The sequence below is a fragment of the Bombina bombina genome, chromosome 2 (assembly GCF_027579735.1).
Source record: "Bombina bombina isolate aBomBom1 chromosome 2, aBomBom1.pri, whole genome shotgun sequence".
In the NCBI taxonomy this organism is placed as follows: domain Eukaryota; kingdom Metazoa; phylum Chordata; class Amphibia; order Anura; family Bombinatoridae; genus Bombina; species Bombina bombina.
Window position 1 is genome coordinate 906,513,291 of NC_069500.1, and position 21,409 is coordinate 906,534,699.

General features: G+C 37.7%; 1 protein-coding gene across 1 annotated transcript in view; it reads right to left on the reverse strand.

The window, feature by feature from the left end:
* DNAH6 (dynein axonemal heavy chain 6) overlaps positions 1-21,409 on the reverse strand; it is a 482,313-nt gene that overhangs the window by 192,982 nt on the left and 267,922 nt on the right. Inside the window, exons 51-53 of the mRNA XM_053703293.1 lie at positions 18,062-18,323; positions 16,067-16,190; positions 10,852-11,048 (exon numbers count right to left, since the gene is read on the reverse strand). Coding sequence (XP_053559268.1) covers positions 10,852-11,048; positions 16,067-16,190; positions 18,062-18,323 — 583 coding nt within the window. The remainder of the gene's footprint in view (positions 1-10,851; positions 11,049-16,066; positions 16,191-18,061; positions 18,324-21,409) is intronic.

The following is a 21,409-nucleotide window of genomic DNA, read 5'->3' on the forward strand; positions in this document are numbered from 1 at the left end:
AATCTTTAGTAGCCTCTAAATAGAACTTTAGAGCACGGACAATGTCCAAATTGTGTAACAAACGTTCCTTCTTTGAAACTGGATTCAGACACAAAGAAGGTACAACTATCTCCTGGTTAATATTCTTGTTAGAAACAACTTTAGGAAGAAAACCAGGCTTAGTACGCAAAACCACCTTATCTGCATGGAACACCAGATAGGGCGGAGAACACTGCAGAGCAGATAACTCTGAAACTCTTCTAGCAGAAGAAATTGCAACTAAAAACAAAACTTTCCAAGATAGTAACTTAATATCTATGGAATGTAAAGGTTCAAACGGAACCCCTTGAAGAACTGAAAGAACTAGATTTAGACTCCAGGGAGGAGTCAAAGGTCTGTAAACAGGCTTGATCCTAACCAGAGCCTGAACAAAAGCTTGAACATCTGGCACAGCTGCCAGTCTTTTGTGTAGTAAGACAGATAAAGCAGAGATCTGTCCCTTTAGAGAACTTGCAGATAATCCTTTCTCCAAACCTTCTTGTAGAAAGGAGAGAATCTTAGGAATTTTTATTTTATTCCATGGGAATCCTTTGGATTCACACCAACAGATATATTTTTTCCATATTTTATGGTAAATTTTCCTAGTTACAGGTTTTCTGGCCTGAACCAGAGTATTTATAACAGAATCTGAAAACCCACGCTTTGATAGAATCAAGCGTTCAATCTCCAAGCCGTCAGTTGGAGGGAGACCAGATTTGGATGTTCGAATGGACCCTGAACAAGAAGGTCCTGTCTCAAAGGTAGCTTCCATGGTGGAGCCGATGACATATTCACCAGGTCTGCATACCAAGTCCTGCGTGGCCACGCAGGAGCTATCAAGATCACCGAGGCCCTCTCCTGATTGATCCTGGCTACCAGCCTGGGAATGAGAGGAAACGGTGGGAATACATAAGCTAGGTTGAAGGTCCAAGGTGCTACTAGTGCATCTACTAGAGTCGCCTTGGGATCCCTGGATCTGGACCCGTAGCAAGGAACCTTGAAGTTCTGACGAGACGCCATCAGATCCATGTCTGGAATGCCCCATAATTGAGTTATTTGGGCAAAGATTTCCGGATGGAGTTCCCACTCCCCCGGATGGAATGTCTGACGACTCAGAAAATCCGCTTCCCAATTTTCCACTCCTGGGATGTGGATCGCAGACAAGTGGCAGGAGTGATCCTCCGCCCATTGAATTATTTTGGTCACTTCTTTCATCGCCAGGGAACTCTTTGTTCCCCCCTGATGATTGATATATGCAACGGTCGTCATGTTGTCTGATTGGAACCTTATGAATTTGGCCTTTGCTAGTTGAGGCCAAGCTCTGAGAGCATTGAATATCGCTCTCAGTTCCAGAATGTTTATCGGGAGAAGAGACTCTTCCCGAGACCATAGACCCTGAGCTTTCAGGGATTCCCAGACCGCGCCCCAGCCCACTAGACTGGCGTCGGTCGTGACAATGACCCACTCTGGCCTGCGGAAACTCATTCCCTGGGACAGATGGTCCAGGGTCAGCCACCAACGGAGTGAATCTCTGGTCTTTTGATCTACTTGAATCATTGGAGACAAGTCTGTATAATCCCCATTCCACTGTTTGAGCATGCACAGTTGTAATGGTCTTAGATGAATTCGTGCAAAAGGAACTATGTCCATTGTTGCAACCATCAATCCTACTACTTCCATGCACTGCGCTATGGAAGGACGAGGAACAGAATGAAGCACTTGACAAGAGCTTAGAAGTTTTGATTTTCTGACCTCTGTCAGAAAAATCCTCATTTCTAAGGAATCTATTATTGTTCCCAAGAAGGGAACTCTTGTTGACGGGGACAGAGAACTTTTTTCTTTGTTCACCTTCCATCCGTGAGATCTGAGAAAGGCTAGAACGATGTCCGTATGAGCCTTTGCTTTTGACAGGGACGACGCTTGTATTAGAATGTCGTCCAAGTAAGGTACTACGCAATGCCCCTTGGTCTTAGAACCGCTAGAAGGGACCCTAGCACCTTTGTGAAAATCCTTGGAGCAGTGGCTAATCCGAATGGGAGGGCCACAAACTGGTAATGCTTGTCCAGAAAAGCGAACCTTAGGAACTGATGATGTTCTTTGTGGATAGGAATATGTAGGTACGCATCCTTTAGATCCACGGTAGTCATAAATTGACCTTCCTGGATGGTGGGTAGAATCGTTCGAATAGTTTCCATTTTGAACGATGGTACCCTGAGAAATTTGTTTAGGATCTTCAAATCCAAAATTGGTCTGAACGTTCCCTCTTTTTTGGGAACTACGAACAGATTGGAATAAAAACCCATTCCTTGTTCCTTTATTGGAACTGGGTGTATCACTCCCATCTTTAACAGGTCTTCTACACAATGTAAGAATGCCTGTCTCTTTATTTGGTTTGAGGATAAGTGAGACTTGTGGAACCTTCCCCTTGGGGGTAGTTCCTTGAATTCCAGGAGATAACCATGAGAAACTATTTCTAGCGCCCAAGGATCCTGAACATCTCTTGCCCAAGCCTGAGCAAAGAGAGAGAGTCTGCCCCCCACTAGATCCGGTCCCGGATCGGGGGCTACTCCTTCATGCTGTTTTGTTAGCAGTGACAGGCTTCTTGGCCTGCTTACCCTTGTTCCAGCCTTGCATTGGTTTCCAGGCTGGTTTGGGTTGTGAGGCATTACCCTCTTGCTTAGAGGATGCAGAATTAGAGGCTGGTCCGTTTCTGCGAAAGGGACGAAAATTAGGTTTATTTTTAGCCTTAAAAGACCTATCCTGTGGAAGGGCGTGGCCCTTTCCCCCAGTGATGTCTGAAATAATCTCTTTCAATTCTGGTCCAAATAAAGTTTTACCTTTGAAAGGGATGTTAAGCAATCTTGTCTTGGATGACACATCCGCTGACCAAGACTTTAGCCAAAGCGCTCTGCGCGCCACGATAGCAAACCCTGAATTTTTCGCCGCTAATCTAGCTAATTGCAAAGCGGCATCTAAAATAAAAGAGTTAGCCAATTTAAGTGCGTGAACTCTGTCCATAACCTCCTCATATGGAGTTTCTCTACTGAGCGACTTTTCTAGTTCCTCGAACCAGAACCACGCTGCTGTAGTGACAGGAACAATGCATGAAATTGGTTGTAGAAGGTAGCCTTGCTGTACAAAAATCTTTTTAAGCAAACCTTCCAATTTTTTATCCATAGGATCTTTGAAAGCACAACTATCTTCGATAGGAATAGTAGTGCGTTTGTTTAGAGTAGAAACTGCCCCCTCAACCTTGGGGACTGTCTGCCATAAGTCCTTTCTGGGGTCGACCATAGGAAATAATTTCTTAAATATAGGGGGGGGAACAAAAGGTATGCCGGGCTTTTCCCACTCCTTATTTACTATGTCCGCCACCCGCTTGGGTATAGGAAAAGCGTCGGGGGGCACCGGAACCTCTAGGAACCTGTCCATCTTGCATAATTTCTCTGGAATGACCAAGTTGTCACAATCATCCAGAGTAGATAACACCTCCTTAAGCAGTGCGCGGAGATGTTCTAATTTAAATTTAAATGTCACAACATCAGGTTCAGCTTGATGAGAAATTTTTCCTGAATCTGAGATTTCTCCATCAGACAAAACCTCCCTCATGGCCCCTTCAGATTGGTGTGAGGGTATGACAGAACAATTATCATCAGCGCCCTCTTGCTCTTCAGTGTTTAAAACAGAGCAATCGCGCTTTCTCTGATAAGTAGGCATTTTGGATAAAAGATTTGCTATGGAGTTATCCATTACAGCCGTTAATTGTTGCATGGTAATAAGTATTGGCGCACTAGATGTACTAGGGGCCTCCTGCATGGGCAAAACTGGTGTAGACACAGTAGGAGATAATGTAGTATCATGTTTACTCCCCTCATTTGAGGAATCATCTTGGGCAATATCATTATCTGTGACAGTACTGTCCTTACTTTGTTTGGACGCTATGGCACAATTATCACATAAATTTAAATGGGGAGACACATTGGCTTTCATACATATAGAACATAGCTTATCTGAAGGTACAGACATGTTAAACAGGCTTAAACTTGTCAACAAAGCACAAAAAAACGTTTTAAAATAAAACCGTTACTGTCTCTTTAAATTTCAAACAGAAAACACTTTATTACTGAATATGTGAAAAAGTATGAAGGAATCGTTCAAAAATTACCAAAATTTCACCACAGTGTCTTAAAGCCTTAAAAGTATTGCACACCAAATTTCAGAGCTTTAACCCTTAAAATAACGGAACCGGAGCCGTTTTTAAATTTAACCCATATACAGTCCCAGCTATAGTCTTTGCTGAGACCCAACCAAGCCCAGAGGGGAATACGATACCAAATGACGCCTTCTAGAAGCTTTTTCAGTGATTTTTAGATCCTCACACATGCATCTGCATGCCCTGCTCTCAAAAAACAACTGCGCATTAATGGCGCGAAAATGAGGCTCAGTCTATAACTAGAAAGGCCCCCTGACTGAAAAAGGTGTCCAACACAGTGCCTGCCGTTTTATAAGCGTTCCCAAAGATTATAAATGCCATTGTTAGCCTAAATCTGAATAATATGCCCAAATAAAGCAATCGATTTAGCCCATAAAAATGTCTACCAGTCTTTTAGCCCATATTAAGCCCTTTATTCTGTTTGTTTGACTACAAAAATGGCTTACCGGTCCCCATGAGGGGAAATGACAGCCTTCCAGCATTACACAGTCTTGTTAGAAATATGGCTAGTCATACCTTAAGCAGAAAAGTCTGCTAACTGTTTCCCCCAACTGAAGTTACTTCATCTCAACAGTCCTATGTGGAAACAGCAATCGATTTTAGTTACTGTCTGCTAAAATCATCTTCCTCTTACAAACAGAAATCTTCATCCTTTTCTGTTTCAGAGTAAATAGTACATACCAGCACTATTTTAAAATAACAAACACTTGATAGAAGAATAAAAACTACATTTAAACACCAAAAAACTCTTAACCATCTCCGTGGAGATGTTGCCTGTGCAACGGCAAAGAGAATGACTGGGGCGGGCGGAGCCTAGGAGGGACCATGTGACCAGCTTTGCTGGGACTCTTTGCCATTTCCTGTTGGGGAAGAGAATATCCCACAAGTAAGGATGACGCCGTGGACCGGACACACCAATGTTGGAGAAAAATATATTACAGAGTACACTTCCAAAAAAGTTATAAGGGCTCAAAGATATGAGGTCTCAGGTGTTAGAAAAAAAGGGAGGCAAAGGGCTTTAACATTGAGATACATACAAATAAATGTCTAAATATGTATGTGTCTATATCTATCTATCTATCTATCTATCTATCTATCTATATGTATATATGTGTGTGTGTACATTTATATTGTATGTATTTATTTGTGTGTGTATATATATATATATATATATATATATATATATATATATACACACATAGACATATATGCACATATAAAACACATAAATACATATATGTAATTATGTATATGTAAAGAACATTATAACGTGAATTATTAATATTTTCATGTCGGGTGAGCGCACTTGAGAATATCAGGTTTGCGCGCGTGTAGGGTCATACTAAAAAGGGCTGCTTTAAAGAACAGCCATCAGATAAAAAAAAATGTTAAACGTTGGAAAAATTCAACAAAAGGATAGGTCTTCTCTGAGCTCAAAAAGCCCTACATAAGTGTGTTTACCAGACTGACTTCCAATAGAGCAAGCATCAAGTACTCCAGGATTATCTTCTTTCTTCCTTCCAAAACAACTGTAGGCTGGGCTAAAGGGCTAGTTGAATGGGAATGCTAATAGGCTAAATGAGGGTGGAAATTTGTTGTTTAAAGGGATATGAAACCCAAAAATGTTCTTTAGTGATTCAGATAGAACACACAATTTTAAAAAAAGTTTCCAATTTACTTCTATTATCAAATTTGCTTTGTTCCCGTGATATTCTGTGTTGAAGAGATACCTAGGTAGGCATCTGGTGCTGCCATCTAGTGCTCTTGCAAATGGATGACATTCTTGTAAAACTGCTGCCATATAGTGCTCCAGAAATGGGCCGGCTCTTCAGCTTATGTCCCTGCTTTTCAACAAAAGATACCATGAAAAAGTGATAATAGAATTAGAAAGTTTTTAAAATTGCGTATTCTATAATATCCCTTTACTGTATCAAAGTTGTAGATTCTAATATACAGTGTTTAATTATGTGTTTTTTTTATTGGCTCACCAGATGTATTCTGCTAGCTCTCAGTAGTGCAGTGCTGCTTTGGAGCTGATTTTAACTATGTGTTTAACCCATTTGTAAGAGTTAAACACATATGTATATGTAAGCAATAGTGCAATAATAAAATGCTCTAATGTATTTGCACTTTCATTGTCAAGGTATAAAAAGCAATGTTTCACTTTTAAAATATAAAATAAGAAATCTCTTTTTTTTTTTTTTGCCGATTTCTAACCCAATCCGATCTGTCTACAGCACTCCTTGCAAGAAAAGTTCACATAAATAACATGAAAATAAATATTACAGACTAACAAGTTTCATCTTCAGTATTTATAAATAGGTACTGTGTGCAAATTTAGCTGCTGATGATTTGATGTCTTTTTTTTCTACTTTACATCCCACGGTGATGTTAAACGCTTCATCAGTTGAGCCCCAAGAACATCAAGTTCAATGCCGCAAAACACAAGCATCCAACCGAGATTCTGATAAAACTAACACTGATTTCTTTTGCTTGGCTGCTTGTTCCAGTAAATTACAAACTATGATAATACAGTACATTATATATAGTCGTAGGGGAGATATTTTGTTTCTGTTATTGATTAAAAATTGCCAAGCAAAATTACAGGATATTATTCCTTAATTATACAATTACTACCATATTTAACCATAATGCAGATTATTTGTTTTTTATTTAAACTAAGCAAAAATGGACAAAAAGCTTCTTGACTGTTGCAAATTAGGGGAAACAAACAATATAATGAACAGGAACATGTTGTGCTTTTGGTATTTATTTTGTCTGTTTTTTTTCCTGTGGTTTTTTTCTGCTGCCCCCATAGAGGCTGATGTGCATCCTATATGATTGTGAGCGCTGGCTCTACAACATGCTGCACAGGGATTGCTTGACCAGTGGAGGAGTTAATTAATATATGTTCCTTATTGGCCAAGGCATATAAACATACTCAAGTGGCTTTGAATGATATATATCAAAAGACTGCAAAATAATACAACAATTGCTAATAAAATGGCAGGTTTGAAAGCTTATTTTTTTTGCATGCAGATCACTATGCAGTGTTAAACTAATCCTAAACTCAACACTTAGAGTCTGATGATCAACAATTCTTCACTTGGGCAGAACTCACTGAATGATCAAAGGAAAAGGGTGGAACTCTCCAGCACTGTGAGATCTCTCTCATGTCTGTATGTGAAGGAGAGAAAAAACAGTGTAATACATATTTTCTCTATTGTAAAATAAATTACAGCTTCAGAAAGTCGGAGGGACAGGGGAGTTCCCTGGGCTCAACATGGAGAGTTCCCAGTGTATGTCTGAAGCTCTCTCACAAGTCTTGTGAAATGCTGTGCACATTTTAAACAAGCTGGTCTTACTGATTTTTCTCACCAGCTGCATACAGGTGAAGTTCTCAAGATTCAAAATAGACTTTTTTAACTGACAGAAAAGTAATATACTGTGTATGTATGTATGTATAGATATATATATATATATATATATATACAGTATGTATGTATGTATGTATATATATATATATATATATATACTGTATATATATATATATATATACTAATCTATAGGCAACAGTAAGTTAAGTTTCATTTGTAATTGATGCAAACTGAGCCTATTGATGCAACGGAGCTTGTGGGCCATATTTCTGGCGAGTCTTCAGACTCGCTAGAAACAGCAGTTATGAAGCAGCGGTCTAAAGACCGCTGCTCCATAACCCTGTCCTCCTGCTCTGAAGAGGCGGACAGGAATCTCCGGAAATCAACCCGATCGAGTATGATCGGGTTGATTGACACCTCCCTGCTGGCGGCCAATTGGCTGCGAGTCAGCAGGGGGCGGCGTTGCACCAGCAGCTCTTGTGAGCTGCTGGTGCAATGTTAAATGCGGAGAGCGTATTGCTCTCCGTATTCAGCAAGGTTTTTCCGGACCTGATCCGCACTGTCGGATCAGGTCCGCAAGACGTTTGATAAATAGGCTCCTTTATATCAGTTTCAGGTGTTTTCTAGTTACCTTATCTCACCCCTGTGAAATTCTGTATCGCAGAGAGTGCCATTACTTTCTACGGAAGGCATCTCTCATTTCTCTGGGACTTCCAGGTTCTGCCCTTTTTTCTTATAAAATTCAGTGAGTTAAGCCCCTGTGAAGTCTGCACTATAATTTCTCTCCAAATTAGAGAATCTTTGCTTATCAGACTATAGAAATTAATGACGCTCTCTGGGAAACTGAAGCTGTTAGTTTTTCAGTTTTATTTTAAATAAAAAACATACAAAGTGCAATGTAATTTGTAAAAGATACACATAAACATACAAAGTATGATCCTAATTTGTTAGTTACCCATAAACAGTGAAAGTATAATCAGAATTTGTAAAATCACAATCCTAATTACACTGCTGTATACAAAATAGAAAGTGCAAAGTTTAAATGTAATAAATCTTAATCGGAAGTGTAAAGCAATATAAAATACAAAGCACAAAGTGTAAATGCATCAGGACTATCATGTAATGTAGTGCTATATTGCACTGGGCTTGTCTATTGTACTGGGCTTTTCTCACTTCACATACACAAATGCAGGGAATGCCCCTTGAAAAAGTATATCAAAATCTGCCTTTTAAAATTTTCAATAGGGACATCGTAGTGCTGAAGGGTCATTTTAGATCATCTCACCTGAGAGCTTTAAACCATCAGGCCCTTAGTCTGAATTTTAAATTAAAAGGAAAACAATTTTGGACAAATTTCAAAGTTACTTTCATATTTAACAATGTGCGAGCGGACATGATATGAAGTAGCGTATCATGTCCGCCGCACATCGATAAATGCCGACAGCATACACTGTCTGAATTTATCATTGCACAAGCAGTTCTTGTGAACTGCTGGTGCAATGCCGCCCCCTGCAGATCCGCTAGCAGGAGGTGTCAATCAACTCAATCGTATTCGATCGGGTTGATTTCTGTCCGCGGCCTCAGAGCAGGCGGACAAGTCATGGAGCAGCTGGAAACAAGGGGCATCAAGCTCCGTACAGAGCTTGATAAATATGCCCCATACTATGAACTCATGTGCCTCAGAAAATGTGCATTTAAAAAGATTGTGTGTATTTGGAGAATGGAATATCTGAATCATGAAAGTTTTATTTTGACTTTAGTGTCTCATTAAATCAGATGAAAAGTAGTAGTGAATGGCTTCCTGGGAACTAGTCTACTAATGAACTAAGAGTGAATCAGTTTCCCCAGTCCTTCACACAGCATTGGTTAGAGCAGGTTTCCATAGTGAGCAGTACTCCACCCAGGGGTATGGGAATTTCCATAGGGAGACATTAGAAGGCATTAAGTTGAAGAGGATGCTAATAGGCCCCTCCATTATTATTTTTTGCACTTTAGCCAAGATGCCCAAAGCTAAACAATAGTATCGCTTTATATTTTCAATTTTACTGCTCTTTGCTTACATGGCCTTTACTTTTATGATAGTTCGTGTTTATCAGCAACTTACACTTTCAATGACTGTGATAGATTGCAGCCACTTGATCAGGAGACTTGCATTATTTGTGTTACCAGCACGTATTGTTCGGAATGACTATGTAGTAGCAGGAAACATAGCAGAGGCTAGATGTGCTTGTCTAAGTATCTTTGCACATAGTCATCTGCCTGCTGTCATCTGATACAACTTGTGTGGTGTACACTACATGACACTTTGGTTAGCAGAATATACTTTTCATAACGTTTATCAGTTTAGTTGAACAACTATGTGCTCCAAGCAAAGAAATAGACTCCAGATCTATAAACATGATGATTTTAGGCTCCCGCTAAGTGACATGAAATCAAACACTGGGAAATTTGTATCACTTCCTCAAGCCCATTCATTGCATTAACATTTTTACTAAATGTAATTTATATTTTATGGATAAAGTCAGCTATTGGGTAATCCTAGGATTACCGGAGTAAAACGTATTTTACACAAGCGGCTGTGGGTAAAGCCCGATTTATGATCATAAATCCCCTCAGAATGTGGAGTCACCACATCAAACATATATAGCATGCACTGTAATTCTCCTATCTTCATTATCTTTTTTGCCTCCTTCATGGGGGGTCAACGTGGGCGAAGCCCATCTTGTAAACCTCATTTCCAAAGGTTCACTTGGGGTGGATGCCAGAGGATCTACGGGACGCTCCACTTCAACCCCCCAGGCAGAGGCAAAAAAATGTGTAGATGGGGAAATTACAGTACATCGGGCTTTAACCACAGCCGCTTGGATAGTGTCCATTTTACCCAGGTAATCCTCGGATTATCCAGATGTCTTACTTTACCCGTAATATATAAGACTCTTGCTCAGTGACTATTGACAAGATAATACAATTTTAATTAATTCAACTAAAAACTTTTATTTGAAAGATGAAAAAATGTATTTAATTGATCATTTTTTAAATGATATTGTGTTATCTTCATTAGGGGTTGGACACTGTTTTTCAGAATAATATCAGGTACGGTATGGAGGTAAGGATGAGGCTGATGGTGAGTTTAAATGAACCAAACTGACACAGAAAGCTGATGAAAGGTACTTGATTTTGAACAATGAGAAGCTTAGCAACGTTGAGCCGCTGCAACAAAGAATACAGAAAGTATAAACTTACCATCTGTCTATAAACGGCTGTAAAAGCACCAAAATATGCAACGCAGGCGGCGGCAATGAAAACATTTCCAATGACATTTGAAATCTCCTCTTCAAAATTAGCAATGCTCTCCTTCCATCGGACCTGTTCATCTGCTAGTGCTGAGGTTAACTTCCCAGCACGGTTAAGACGCGCTTGCGTAAGTGCCATTGTTTTTGCTAGAAAGAAGCAATGCAAAACAAATGAATACTCCTCAAATTCAACAGACTTCAGACCTAAACCATTTATATCTATCTATCTATCTATCTATATATCTATATATGTGATATATGTATACATTTTTCAATTTTCAAACTGTATCTAACAACAATATTTAGTATATATATTATCAGGGGATTTCAGTTTCAGTTTTTATTCACTTATATCCTTTGCAATTTTATATATACTGGAATTAATCTAACAGCAAAAAAGAACAAAGACATTTCTTCTTTCAGTTTTAAAAAAAAATCTCATTAGATTTCCTAGCTGTGACTTTTGTTTATTTGAAGTGAATCTAAAGTGTGGTACAATAAATTTTGATGTATCATTATTACATTTAAATATTAAAGAGGTACTTTTATAATTATTTATTGAACCCCCCCTCCCACCCAATAGTATCATATCCAGTGATACTTGACACCACCACAGGGAAGCCACCAAAGTCTATGATATGATGACCATTTTGGACCAAAAATACACCACAGCTGCCTGACACTGAACAATAATGATTTTTATTTGCAGCCAGCTGCATTTACAGTAGCACATCCACCCTCTAAGCCCTTCTCTAGAGAATCTTCCTGCATAATCTATGTGTCCTAATGGAGATTATGCAGTGACTACATGCAGAGAGAAAAGGAAAAGAAAAGAGAAGAGAAGAAAAAAGGAAAGAGAAAAAAAAAAGAAAAGAGAAGAAAAATGAAAAAAGAAGACAGATAAAAGAAACAAAAAAAAAAGAAAAGAAAAAAATAAGGGAGCAAGCGAAATATAAAGTGAGTGTGTGTCACAAATTGCATTTCATTGGTTTAGTATCACCTGGTTTAGCACTCACGTGTGCTCCCCTCTCTATAAAGGGCTTTTTTAAAAACTTGACCTATGCTCTAGTTCTTGAGCGCTTTATAGTTCCTTTACTTGTTATTTTATATATTACAGAGAGTGCAACAAGGTCTTTGATTAAATGTCATCTCTGTATGTGAAACAATGGCTTGAATACTTAAACGGGAGCATAAACTGACAACGCAAGTTTGAATATTGCATATTTTATTTATGAAAAACAGAAAAAATGGAAATAAGTTGAAAAACTATAACCCAATTTTATGTAGTGAATAAAGAACATTAGAACAATCCATTTTGGTTTTTAAAAAATTGTTAATGTATGCTGTTTTGAGACAGAAATACATTTTTTGTGTTTCTGCAAAGGCCACCCAGCAAAAAGAAGGAATGCTGGTGGTATTGTCCATGCCACAAAATCCATGTACCATGCTCGGATATTGCACTCATCCATTCCTAAGTTTCAGTTTCAGCACCATGTTACTTTGTAGTACATTCTTTATGTTATGCATGGGACTGTGCTTGTAGTACATTCTTTATGTTATGAAAGGGACTGTGCTTGTAGTACATTCTTTATGTTATGCATGGGACTGTGCTTGTAGTACATTCTTTATGTTATGAAAGGGACTGTGCTTGTAGTACATTCTTTATGTTATGCATGGGACTGTGCGTGTAGTACATTATTTATGTTATGCATGGGACTGTGCTTGTAGTACATTCTTTATGTTATGAAAGGGACTGTGCTTGTAGTACATTCTTTATGTTATGAAAGGGACTGTGCTTGTAGTACATTCTTTATGTTATGCATGGGACTGTGCGTGTAGTACATTCTTTATGTTATGCATGGGACTGTGCTTGTAGTACATTCTTTATGTTATGAAAGGGACTGTGCTTGTAGTACATTCTTTATGTTATGCATGGGACTGTGCTTGTAGTACATTCTTTATGTTATGAAAGGGACTGTGCTTGTAGTACATTCTTTATGTTATGCATGGGACTGTGCTTGTAGTACATTCTTTATGTTATGCATGGGACTGTGCTTGTAGTACATTCTTTATGTTATGCATGGGATTGTGCTTGAAGTACATTCTTTATGTTATGCATGGGACTGTGCTTGTAGTACATTATTTATGTTATGCAAGGGACTGTGCTTGTAGTACATTCTTTATGTTATGCATGGGACTGTGCTTGTAGTACATTCTTTATGTTATGCATGGGACTGTGCGTGTAGTACATTCTTTATGTTATGCAAGGGACTGTGCTTGTAGTACATTCTTTATGTTATGCATGGGACTGTGCTTGTAGTACATTCTTTATGTTATTTATGGGACTGTGCTTGTAGTACATTCTTTATGTTATGCATGGGACTGTGCTTGTAGTACATTCTTTATGTTATGCATGGGACTGTGCTTGTAGTACATTCTTTATGTTATGAAAGGGAGTGTGCTTGTAGTACATTCTTTATGTTATGCATGGGACTGTGCTTGTAGTACATTCTTTATGTTATGCATGGGACTGTGCTTGTAGTACATTCTTTATGTTATGCATGGGACTGTGCGTGTAGTACATTCTTTATGTTATGAAAGGGACTGTGCTTGTAGTACATTCTTTATGTTATGCATGGGACTGTGCTTGTAGTACATTATTTATGTTATGAAAGGGACTGTGCTTGTAGTACATTCTTTATGTTATGAAAGGGACTGTGCTTGTAGTACATTCTTTATGTTATGAAAGGGACTGTGCTTGTAGTACATTCTTTATGTTATGAAAGGGACTGTGCTTGTAGTACATTCTTTATGGTTATGCAAGGGACTGTGCTTGTTGTACATTCTTTATGTTATGCAAGGGACTGTGCTTGTAGTACATTCTTTATGTTATGAAAGGGACTGTGCTTGTAGTACATTCTTTATGTTATGCATGGGACTGTGCGTGTAGTACATTCTTTATGTTATGAAAGGGACTGTGCTTGTAGTACATTCTTTATGTTATGCATGGGACTGTGCGTGTAGTACATTCTTTATGTTATGAAAGGGACTGTGCTTGTAGTACATTCTTTATGTTATGAAAGGGACTGTGCGTGTAGTACATTCTTTATGTTATGCATGGGACTGTGCTTGTAGTACATTCTTTATGTTATGCAAGGGACTGTGCTTGTAGTACATTCTTTATGTTATGAAAGGGACTGTGCTTGTAGTACATTATTTATGTTATGCAAGGGACTGTGCGTGTAGTTCATTCTTTATGGTATGAAAGGGACTGTGCTTGTAGTACATTCTTTATGTTATGCAAGGGACTGTGCTTGTAGTACATTCCTTATGTTATGAAAGGGACTGTGCTTGTAGTACATTATTTATGTTATGCAAGGGACTGTGCTTGTAGTACATTCTTTATGTTATGCAAGGGACTGTGCTTGTAGTACATTCTTTATGTTATGCAAGGGACTGTGCGTGTAGTACATTCTTTATGTTATGCAAGGGACTGTGCTTGTAGTACATTCTTTATGTTATGCAAGGGACTGTGCTTGCTGTACTCATTTCCAAGAGCTGGAGTGTTATTAAAAGAGCTGCTATAGACTTTCTCTTCTTTTATTCTATGTAGAACAGGAACACTTCACACTCTCCTGTTCTTATACAAATTAGCAGTCTAAAGTTTAAATGCTATAAAATAAAAAAATTGCTGAATGGATTTAGTATTGGTCATGCGCTAGAATTACAAGTACAAGTTAATATATATTGTTAGTGCTTTCGTATACCACACTACAATACTCACATTAAATAGTGCAGATTAATTCTTTCCCTCATATAATAGATTTGTATGAGGATGGGCACTAATACTCATAGGGGCATATTTAACAATGTGCGAGCGGACATGATACAAAGTAACGTATCATGTCCGCTGCACATCGCTGCCCATCGATAAATGCTGACAGCATACGCTGTCAGCATTTATCATTGCACCAGCAGTTCTTGTGCAATGCCGCCCCCTGCAGATTCGGGTGTCACTCAACCCGATCGAATTCGATCGGGTTGATTTCTGCCCGCCGGCTCAGAGCAGACGGACAAGTTACTTCTTGATAACTTCTGTTTCAGCCTCAAGCTCTATACAGAGCTTGATAAATATGCCCCATAGTGTATAATGCTACAAGCAAGCAATAACTGTTTTTTTTTTTTTTTTTTAAAAACCATTTAAGAGAAAGCTGTATTTTGTATGCACACAAGAGCAACAAAACTGACCACTTTCAATATGAATACAATGTACACACTACTACCAGTTTTCCTTGAAAGTATAGGGTATGTTTTATTAGTATCTAGTATGTTACAAGTGTTGTTTAAAGGGACAGTATACTCCAGACTTTTTATTGTTTAAAAATATAGATAATCCCTTTGTTATTACCCATTAACCAGTTTTGCACAAACAACACAGTTATATTAATACACTGTTTATCTAAGTAATTACCTTGTATCTAAGCCTCTGCAGACGGCCCCTTTATTTCAGTTCTTTTGGCAGGCTTGCATTTTTAGCCACTCAGTGCTGACTCATAAATAACTCCATGGGAGTGAGCACAATGTCATCTATATGACACACATGAACTAGTAGTGTCTTGCTGTGAACATTTTTAAACATGCCCTGAGATAAGAGGCAGCCTTCAAGAGTTTAGAAATTAACATATGAGCCTACCTAGGTTTAGCATTCAACAAAGAATACCAAAAGAACAAAGTAAATTTTATTATAAAAGTAAATTGGAAGGTTGTTTAAAATGGTATGCCCTACCTGAATCATGAAAGTTTAATCTTGACCAGACTGTCCCTTTAAACATTTTATACATCAACTTGTAATACTCTATGATGTGTTATTGATTGTGCAAGGCCAAGCACAAAATAACACACAGATTATTATCAACTGTACTCCACTTGTAATCCAAGCCACAGCCTCTCACCAACCTAGATGCAATGGCTACTCCTGAAGCGAAAGTAGACATTTGGGCACTTGGTGGTTGGGATTAGAACCAATGTTTTTTTCTATCTAATATGTATAAATAATAAAAAATAAATTAAAAAAATAACGTATTTTTGATGGTCTCTGTCCAATGATCTCATACCATTACACCCATGTTCCTTTAATAAAACAACAAAATAAAGTACACACTTACCAAGGCTTTCTTTTTCTCCAAGACTCTTGTCATACTGATCTTGAAGCTCTTGGATTTGTTGTTCCACACTTTTTAATTTTCTTTGCTTATCTTTTAGGTTTGACATTGTAGCATCAAGTTCGGCCTGCAAATATATTTTAAGCATGACTCATAAAAATAGTTTTATTTTTTCTTTTAGTATGATTTTGTTTAAAAGTGATGGTAAACCCAAGTGTATTACAAACGCTAGGATTTACTATCACTAAACATAAACATGAGTGTCTCTCATCATTTTCTAAATAGCAGCATTACACTCACCCTAGCTGTTAGGAAAGCATATCGCTAGCAGAGTGCCTCCGGCCTCCCACGGCAAAGCGTTTTCTTCAATGAGGTGACGTTTCCACCTCTAGACCAATAGCCGTGCAGGTCAGTTGACATCCTAGCACAGCTAGAGGTCTAAACGTCACCTCATTGGAGAAGAGCACTGTGCTGGGGGCGGCCAGAGGCACTCTGTTAGCGATATACTTTCCTAACTGCCAGGGTGAGTGTAATGCTGTTTTTTTACAAAACGATGAGAGAAACTCATGTTTATTTTTAGTGATGGTAAATCCTAGCGTTTGTAATATGCTTGGATTTATCCCTTTAAACAACTAATAATTTAGGAAGTAATAACAGGTTAAAGTATTAGGGTGGGGTGTCGAAACCTATTGCCAGATTTTGCAAAGTGACAGTCAAAGGAAATTTGCTGGCACACCACCTCTAGGCTACCACCACTCAATTAAACTTTACACGGACATTAAACACAAATACATTTCATGCACCTCCTTCTAATAATGGGCCCTGCCATTTTGAAATGTTCGTTATTCAGACAGAGTGTACAATTTAACATTTTTCAATGTACTTCTATTTTCACATTTTCTCATGGTATTTTTGTTGAAGAGATATCTAGATAGGTAGCATGCACATTACTGGAGCAGTGCATGACAGGAAACACTGCTGCCACCTGCTGTTATTGCAAATGTATAACATAGCTATAAAACTACTGCTATGTATTGAGCCAGTCACATGCACGCTCCTACACTTTCCTACCTGGTTTTCAGCTGAGGATACCAAGAAAACAAAGTAAATTTGATATTAGTAGTAAATTGAAATTAAAAATAAATACACTCTATTTGAATCGTAATAATTATGTCCCTCTAAGGGCTCGATTTATCAAGCCTTCTCCTCCCCTATGACTGCAGGTTCTCACAAGAGAACCTACAGTCAGGATTTATCTAGCAGCGGTCATGAGACAGCTGTTTCCCTACCATTTACTCCACCTCTTAGGTGGAGAATTTCAATCTCCCCAGTCTCGTCTGACCAGGGAGATTGACAGGTCCTGCCCGAGCGAGTAGGGGGTGGGATGGCATGCAAGCGCAAAATAGAGCTTGTGTGCAATGTAGAAATCCGCCAGCGGACTGGTGCCCGCCAGAGAGCGGACAGGGGCGGATATGTACACCACTGTCCGCCCCTGCTTGATGAATCGAGTGTTAAATGCTTAATGTTCCTTTAACTGTTGATACAGTTAAAAAAAACTTAAATGTTCCTTTTATGTTCTTTTATTTACATAAAAAAGGTACCATGGGCATATGTTTTAGAAGATTAGATTTGGGTATTGACTTTCAAAAAGTTACCCACCCCTTTCTAGAGCAGTGTTTCTTAACTCCAGTCCTTAGAACCCTTAACATGCCAGATATTCATTATATCTTAACTAGAGAACAGGTGAAATAATCAGCTGATCAGTAACCATGGTTACATACAGCTCTCATCCTTCAGATGATTATTTCACCTGTGCTCTAGTTAAGATATAATAAAAATCTGGCCTGTTAAGGTTCCTGAGGACTGGAGTTGAGAAACACTGTTCTACAGCAGTGAAGAGTTAGCACACTCCCAACATATCTGCTACACTGCAGTGTCATTAGACAAATGTACTTATAAAATAACTATAATTTATGTATAGTAAATAAAAAAATGTACCTGTGCAGTTGCAAGTTTTTGTTTTTTGGGTTCAACATCTTTTAACACTCGGGAATACAAATCCATAGCTCTCACCCACATACACATAGAGCGACATGCCTTCGACACTTTTTCAACTTTCTCTGGCACAAAATCTGGATTATTAATATATTTCTGAAGTTTCAGTAATATCTGATGTTTTATATTTTCTTTATCATACTCTAAAAGTCTTTTGAGAAAGTTGGAGTCACCAAGTAGCTGTTTTGCTGTTGCCCAGTCAGGTCTGGAAATAAAAAGGAAAGCACAAAATAAATAGTAAAAACGACCTGTGGAAATATATAAATCATCAGTTTTGAAATGTTAAACGATTTAAAAGAAACCTTCAGATACTTTTATGTTATTTTACATTAAAGAGATGTAGTCACCAATCAACAAATAAAGATACCAAGAGAACAAAGACAAATTGATAATAAGAGTAAAATTAGAAACTTGCTTAAAATTGCCTGTTCTATCTGAATCATGAAAGAAAAAAATTTGGGTTTCATATCCCTTTAAAGGAACACTAAATCCATTTTTTCTCTCTCATGATTCAGATGGCGCATGCAATTTTAAGCAACTTTCTAATCTACTCCTATTATCAATTTTTCTTCGTTCTCTTTGTATCTTTATTTAAAAAGCAGGAATGTGATGCATAGGAGTCGGCCCATTTTTGGTTGAGAATCTGGGTTATGCTTGCTTATTGGTGGGTAAATGTAAGCTTCCAATAAGCAAGCGCTATCCATGGTGCTGAACCTAAAATGGTCTGGCTGCTAAGATTTACATTCCTGCTTTTAAAATAATGATAGCAAGAGAACGAAGAAAAATTAATAATAGGAGTAAATTAGAAAGTTGCTTAAAAGATCATGCTCTATCTGAATAATGAAAGAAAAAAAATTGTATTCAGTGTCCCTTTAAGGAGCTGCTATTAGTGACATGCTGTCAGAGCAATATAACTAAATCATAGCAAGTGGATTATGATTTAGCTGCTAACATGAAGCCGACATAAGATTGTTTCATAAATGATCCATTTTAGTTGCTCTTATAAGATATGACTCCTTATATTCTAACTCTCTGTATTACCATGCTGCACTACAATTATGATGCATAATTTACCATTACAAAATGAGATAGAGCTACATTTAGAAGACTGGAACCAAAATATTACATAAAGCAAACTGTTGTTAATGCTTTGGTTGTTATAGGGGGCTACAATGTAGCGAAGAGGTTAACTCTAACCTAATACTAAACGCAACCCTGGTCTATGCACTATTTTCATCAATTCCATTTCATTGGCAATATTATAAATGTATTCATTTTAGTCAGTGCCATTTTGGTGCAAGCATTTAAAAAGAATATCAAGACACATCTATTATTAATGATTACAAACAGATAAACACACATTACATGATAAATATCATTCTACAGTATTAAGTTGCACTCTTAAAGGGATAGCAAACACCAAAAATGTTATTGTTTAAAAAGAAAGATAATCCCTTTATTTACCATTTCCTAGTTTTGCATAACCAACACTGTTATAGAAATATACTTTTTACCTCTGTAAGTACCTTGTATCTAAGCTTCTGCTGACTGCCTCCTTATCTCAGATCTTTTGACAGACTTGCATTTCAGGCAATTAGTGCTGACTCTTAAATAACTTTACGTGCATGAGCACAGTGTTATCTATATGAAGCACATGAACTATCGCCCTCTAGCTGTGAAAAACTGTCAAATGCATTTAGATGAGAGGCAGCCTTCAAGGGCTTATAAATTAGCATATGAGCCTACCTAGGTTTAGCGTTCAACTAAAAATAACAAGAGAGCAAAGCAAATTTGATGATAAAAGTAAATTTGAAAGTTGTTTAAAATGACATGCCCTATCTGAATCATAAAAGTTTAATTTGGACTTTACTATCCCTTTAACCCCTTAGTGACCAGGCCACTTTTCAATTTGTTGACCATCTGGGACCAAGGCTATTTTTGCATTTCTGCGATGTTTGTGTTTAACTGTTATTTTCCTCTTACTCATTTACTGTACCCACACATATTATATACCGTTTTTCTCACCATTAAATGGACTTTCTAAAGATACCATTATTTTCATCATATCTTATAATTTACTATAAAAAAAATTATAAAATATTAGGAAAAAATGAAAAAAAAAAACACTTTTTCTAACTTTGAGCCCCAAAATCTCTAACACATCTACAACCACCATAAAATACCAATGCTAAACAGTTTCTAAATTTTGTCTTGAGTTTAGAAATACCCAATGTTTACATGTTCTTTGCTTTTTTTGCAAGTTATAGGGCAATAAGTACAAGTAGCACTTTGCTATTTCAAAACCATGTTTTTTCAAAATTGGCGATAGTTACATTGTAACACCAATATCTGTCAGGAATCCCTGAATAACCCTTCAAATGTATATATTTTTTAAAAGAAGACAACCTAAGGTATTAAACTTGGGGTATTTTGACTTTTTTCATGCAACCATTTTACCACCAATCTATGCCAAAATTTGGGGGGGGAAAAAATAATTTGATTTTTTGACAAATAGCAATTTAGGAATACATTTACTGATAAAATGGTAAGGGTTACTGCCGAATAACACCCTAATATGTCTTCAGTAGCATCTCCTGGGTACAGTGATACCACCCATGTATAGGTGTGTCGGGTTCTCTGTGGGCTAAAAGCCCTTATTTTTAGAGAGCGCATTCCAGTTTTTCAACTTGGAATTTTCACATCGGTCATCATGCACCCATGTCCTATTTGGGACATTTCTGAAGCTGGCCAATGGAATTTACCCCCATCAAACCATATATTTTTGAAAAGTAGACACCCTAGGGTATTTCAAATGCTGGTATTTTAACACTTTCCATGCACTAATTCAACCACTAGTCTTTGTCAAACTTTTGGGTAGTCATTTTTTTGTGTTATTTTTCACACACATTGTACTTTAGGCATGGATTTTCAGTTCCTGTTATGTGTTACTGCCAAAAACCACCTCAATATGTGTTCAACAATATCTCCTGAGTACAGTGATACCACCTATGTATAGGTGTGTTGGGTTCTCTGGGGGCTAAATGGCCTTATTTTTAGGTAGCGCATTCCAGTTTTTCAACTTGGAATTTTCACATTGGTCATCATGCACCCATGTCCTATTTGGGACATTTCTGAAGCTGGCCAATGGAATTTACCCCCATCAAACCATATATTTTTGAAAAGTAGACACCCTAGGGTATTTCAAATGCTGGTATTTTAACACTTTCCATGCACTAATTCAACCACTAGTCTTTGTCAAACTTTTGGGTAGTCATTTTTTTGTGTTATTTT